Source organism: Quercus lobata, chromosome 3 (assembly GCF_001633185.2).
Source record: "Quercus lobata isolate SW786 chromosome 3, ValleyOak3.0 Primary Assembly, whole genome shotgun sequence".
Taxonomy (NCBI): Eukaryota; Viridiplantae; Streptophyta; class Magnoliopsida; order Fagales; family Fagaceae; genus Quercus; species Quercus lobata.
This window is the reverse complement of record NC_044906.1, coordinates 1,247,722-1,253,103: the sequence shown is the minus strand read 5'-3', so window position 1 is coordinate 1,253,103 and position 5,382 is coordinate 1,247,722. Positions and strand designations below refer to the sequence as shown.

General features: G+C 32.3%; 1 protein-coding gene across 2 annotated transcripts; it reads right to left on the bottom strand.

The window, feature by feature from the left end:
• Nucleotides 1-698: 698 nt before the first annotated feature.
• On the bottom strand, nucleotides 699-4,880 carry LOC115981494 (superoxide dismutase [Cu-Zn] 4A). Of its 2 annotated transcripts, none has more exons than XM_031103674.1 (8): nucleotides 4,770-4,880; nucleotides 3,218-3,306; nucleotides 3,028-3,129; nucleotides 2,804-2,899; nucleotides 2,611-2,642; nucleotides 2,442-2,517; nucleotides 1,579-1,632; nucleotides 699-1,125 (listed from the first exon to the last, which is right to left on the bottom strand). In XM_031103674.1, the coding sequence occupies exons 2-8, from the start codon at nucleotides 3,291-3,293 to the stop codon at nucleotides 1,103-1,105; spliced, it is 459 nt and encodes a 152-aa protein (XP_030959534.1). In that variant the 5' UTR covers nucleotides 3,294-3,306; nucleotides 4,770-4,880; the 3' UTR covers nucleotides 699-1,102. The 2 variants fall into 2 exon arrangements, with proteins under 2 accessions (XP_030959534.1, XP_030959535.1); XM_031103675.1 differs by having other exon boundaries at nucleotides 3,218-3,297; nucleotides 4,770-4,868.
• Between the last annotated feature and the right edge of the window lie 502 nt (nucleotides 4,881-5,382).

The window sequence follows — 5,382 nt, the reverse complement described above, 5'->3', positions numbered from 1 at the left end:
GATATTTCTGGCATAAAGATGTTTATGGGTTCATTTGGATTTGACCGTTTTCTTCTATTTTATTTTGGTCAGGAACCCACAAAGTTGGAAATTAATCAAAAAAAAAATCTAATTTAAATTGTGATGTTTGTCATTCTTTCTGTCTTTTCTGTTGGACCAAATTTCTATCTTGTACCTGTCCAAAAAAATATTTTCTATCTTGTACATATAGCTAGAGATTCTCTAACCTGACAACTACTAATATTCACATTTTTCTAGCCCACCAAACATTTGAAAAAAATGTACAGATTCATCTTGATGTATACGTCGTCCCTCTCTTGTATCTCTCCTTGAGAACAAGCATCAAAGCATCTACTTTATCAATTGCTCTCACTTTGATTCGTTTGCATTATCTCCAACTTACAAGACTTTTGAGAAGCCCCGAAGGCAACTCAATTTCACATTCTTTAGATATTTAGATAATTGATTTAGAGAGTTGCCTATTCCAAGAGAATGCATTTTTGGTTAGGACCATATGTGCATGCCCAACAATGAAATGGGAGTGTGTGTCCTTGAAACACTAGACGATGCCACAAAGCAAGCATAAGTTCTAACTCTGAAAATTCTATGGGCATTCATGACCATATGATATCACGTCTTTGAGTAAGAAGGGCAAGTTAAATCTCTAATAGAAAGAAGATGAACCAAAAGCATTTAGGTTAGGTGGATGAAAGCAGTGTCTTTATGCAACACTGATAATTAAAGGTTGATATTACATCAAAAGGACACACAGTACCCAATTTACGATCACAAAAATAGACCTGAAGAGAGTGGACAAGAGTTTGTTATTTATTTAGAAGAGTTCTCGACAAGTCCTTCGCAAAGCATACAACAGAGTACAGTACCTAATTTACGATCACAAAAACAGACCTGAAGAGAGTGGACAAAAGTTTGTTGAGTTCTCGACAAGTCCTTCGCAAAGCATACGACAGAGTACAGTACCTAATTTAGGATCACAAAAATAGACCTGAAGAGAGTGGACAAAAGTTTGTTATTTATTTAGAAGAGTTCTCGACAAGTCCTTTGCAAAGCATACAGCAGAGTATGGATTAGAAGATGCAGTTCATCCTTGGAGACCAATGATACCTGCACAAGAAACAAAGACATAAGTACAATAACTATAACATCAAAGTTAAAACAAAAGAGATGGAATCCAAGATAAGATGAGAAACAAACAAATATTTACATTTGTCAAAGATAATATGTTGTTTTCAGAAAAGGAGAGCAATGAATATAACTAGAAATCCTTTTCATAAGTTCCAAGCAATTTTATCAAAAAACTAGTTAGGGAGCATCAAGTACCTGGGTTTGGTACAACTATCAAAATTTTACTCAGTTTTGCACAACCCGATTTTATATATATATATATATATATATATATATTTTTTTTTAAGGGAGGTATCACCATATATATGATTAAAATCTAGAAATACTATAAAGAGGACCCTAAGCTACTAAGCAATATATCAATTTGGTTGTATAGCATGTTTAAATATATGCATTGATTTTATTTCAATGTAATCAGACAATTTTACATACCACAAGCTTCTCGGCCACCTGCATTTCCAGTGCTCTTGCTAAGTTCATGTCCTCCTGGATATATATTATAAAAAAAGGATTAGATAGGAGAAAAGTTTAACGTAAGTTTATAGATAACAATACCTATCATGGCAAGTAAAAGCACACAAGGAAACTATTTTTGACCAGTAAAAGCAGACAACATTTAAAAAAGTAATAATAATTATAGAGAGGGTTAGCTAGCAAAATCACAAAATTTTATGATCAACCATTAAAATAAACAGAAAACAATTCAGACCTTTCGAATAAGATTATTAAAGTCAAAAAAAAAAAAAAAAAAAACTTAAAAAATATGATCATTAAGGTCAAAACTCAAAAGCACTAGGGGAAAGGCAAAACTTCATTTACAAAAGTCAATATCAGAAAACAATTCAGAGGTTTCAAATAAAATCATTAAGAGGTGGGTTATCAGCGTCACCTACCCTCCTCTCTGGAACATGTTTCCATGTCCAGCTCAATGCTAATTTTTACTTGAATGTCAATAACTTGAGAGTAGTCTCCTTTTCTTCAGATATAACTTGAGAGTAGTATTATTTAACTTTCAGTTTGAAAGAGAGGATGGGCAAAGGGATTATCAAAACTTCAGGTTCCTAATATTTACCCAAAATTTTTAGATGTCTTGCTTGACATAGCAACCATTAACCCAAAACGAAAACAAAAGCACCTATTCATACTTCTTATTTACTCCAGAAAGATACAATTTATACACAGATCAAGTTTTTAATTGACAGTCACTAAGTCATTAAAGCTCAGTCAAGTCATCAATGGTTATCTAGGAGGGAAAAAAACACTTAGGATGGTTTCCAAGGTGAGTAAATAGTTACCCTTGCCAAGATCATCTGGATCTGCGTGGACAACAACAGCCCTTCCAATAATGGAATTTGGTCCAGAAAGGGGAATCTGCAAAGATATAAAATACATAAGTCAACAGGAACTATAAAAAATATATATATATATACACACACTAAAATCAACTAGAAAAATGAAGCATACCTGCTTGTCAATGATTGTGAAATTTACTGTGCCTGTACCACAACAATGTAGTGAGAATGTTAGTACCCCAAATGTGTCATACAAAATACATTCCTATCTCAACCCTTCTTATCAGTTAAAAACACAGAATCTAATGGAACTTCAAGCCCCCAATAAACAACTTTAAGACTGAAGAATTAAGTACAAGACATACCATCAGCACCAACATTGACGTTTCCCAGATCACCAGCATGACGATTCTCATCTTCAGGAGCGCCATGCTCTTTGCTAGCAGGATTGAAATGTGGTCCTACAAGCAGATAGATTAAAAAAAAATTAATAAAAATAAACACGCAAGGGCATTTGATCAGAACAAAGTGTAATCCCTCTACTTTTCCCCTAAACAAATATACAAACATTATGATCATTGGAATATACCAGTTGACATGCAACCGTTTGTTGTGTCTCCAAGAGCGTGCACATGGAAGCCATGGAGTCCAGGTTTAAGACCAGAAATATTTCCAGTTACTGTAGTTGGTCCTGAAAAAATTTTGAATGAAAATTATTAATTTAAATAGGAAAATAGCAATTTCATTTCCTTATTAATAATACAGGAATTTCAAGTTACCATCTCCTTCCTGGGTGAAGTAGATAGTGCCAGAAACATTTGGACTAGCTCCAAGAACAGCCACAGCCTTCACCATCGTTCTATGTGATCTAAATGAAACAGTTTATCAAAACTATATGATATTAAACATACAAAAACCATTGAAAAGAAAAGGAACACAGAAGATATGCAAAGATATTACAAGTAATAAAGAAAAGGATCGATGTAATGTAAGATAAAGATGTTTAATTGGTCACAGTATGCCTTCTTAAAGATAAGGAAAAAAAAAAAGATTAAAAGAGTCAAAATGATATCAGACTATTCCAACTACATCCAGGTTATGTAGTGAGGGCCAACTACTTGTGGGAAATAATAAGACTATGTTTAATTGATTACTATATGCCTTCACAAGGAAATGGAAAATAACATTCAAAAAGATATTAGACAACTCTAACCATGTTCAGGTTATGTAATGATGTCCAATTACTTGAGGGAAATAAAACCCACATGTATGCCTAAAGGATCAAATAATATGTAGCCACCAGAACAAAATTGGCGGACAGCTTAGCATTGGTAATTGGTAACAGCAATTGATAATCTATTTCTTGGCCGCTGATTTCATATGAAACATAAAACAAAATATTTGATGGTCTCATAAAAATTAAAAGTTTGTTACATATTTTCAAAGATAGAAAACAGGTTTATTGCATGTATTCTAGAAACTAAAGCAACTTGCTTTCGCAGAATCAGAACAACCATAAACTCAAATAAGCTGATATATACAACAAATAGCATTACAAAACAAAAACTAAACTTAGCTCAAATAACTATTATATGGCTCGTTTGAGGTGAACAATCACTGTTTTTCTTTACTTCTCAAAACCCAGTAGAGCACAAATATTACACATATGGATTACTTTATCTAGTCCAATTTCTATTACATCCACACCCTAAACCGTAGACAACAAAAACTTCCATGGATACAGTGGATGAAGTAGATACAAGCTAAAATATTAGGTCAAAATAAGAATACCCATCTTAAATTCTCTTAATTTTTCTCAACTTCTCATCTCTCAACATCCCAACAAAGTGTATAATATACACACACACACATACACACATAATCTAACTAAAAATTAAGAGAACAAAACAGATAATCAAAACATCATAAATCATTATCTAACTCACCAAAACCAAAAACTGAAGCGATCTGTGAACCATCATAAAAATTCGCAAACATGGACAAAAAAAACCACAAAAAAGACACCAAATTTAAGTACAGGATCCTTAAATATAACTTCCTCAACAGCATTGACCAAAAGAGAAATCTTTTAACAAAACAAAGATCAACCGGTTTACAAGTAAGAACAAAGAGCAGATCTTCAAAATCTAAAGCAAAAAAATCAAGCCAAATTTGAGAAATAACTGAAAAATACAACCTTTTTATAAACAAAAAAGAAAATGTGCATCCTTTTTTTCCTTATGAAACAGATGAAAGAACCAAAACCCAGATCATGAAAGAACAATCTAAGCCCATGTTCAGAAACTAGGAGTGGAAATGAGAGGAGCTCACCTCAGAACACCCCTTAGAAACGGTGGAAAATGATCAGATTGTAGAGATGAGAGATCACAAATCAAATGAGACTATCTGGTGGACCGTATTTATGGGTATGATCCTATTTATAGTGACAGAGTAGTAGTGATGAGGGCAGTGTGGTCTTCTAGACTTTTCCAACACCTACTCATTTTGGGTATAATGGTAACTTCAGTACATTTGTAGCGTGTCCAATCTAATGGGATTTACTATTATTTATCAAGGTTAGTTTTGTTACCAATCCTATTTTTATTTTTTCTATAAAAAAAAAATTTTAAAAAAAAAACCTTTTTTTAATGTTTTATTTTAATTACCTATCTTTTTTTAGTACACCCCTTCAACAAACTTTTTGAGATTGTTTGGTATATCATTTTAAATACATATTTTCAGTTTTTAAACAATATTATCCGTATTTTTACACACTTTTTTATCCATACGTATTTCTAAAAAAACTGAAAACTATTGTTTAAACACACGTATCAAACGAGCCTCTATTTTCTCCACTATATTAAAATATTCTTTCTTTATTTTATTTTTTTAAACAATCCTTTTATATCAAATCTTCACAGTTTGATTTTGTTCAAAGCAAAAT

Coding starts and splice junctions, on each gene's coding strand:
- LOC115981494 (XM_031103674.1), bottom strand. CDS start 3,293: ATGGTGAAGGCTGTGGCTGTTCTTGGAGCTAGTCCAAATGTTTCTGGC. Junction 2,518..2,610: donor TCACAATCATTGACAAGCAG/GTATGCTTCATT, acceptor ATATCTTTGCAG/ATTCCCCTTTCTGGACCAAA. Junction 1,633..2,441: donor TCCAGATGATCTTGGCAAGG/GTAACTATTTAC, acceptor ATATATATCCAG/GAGGACATGAACTTAGCAAG.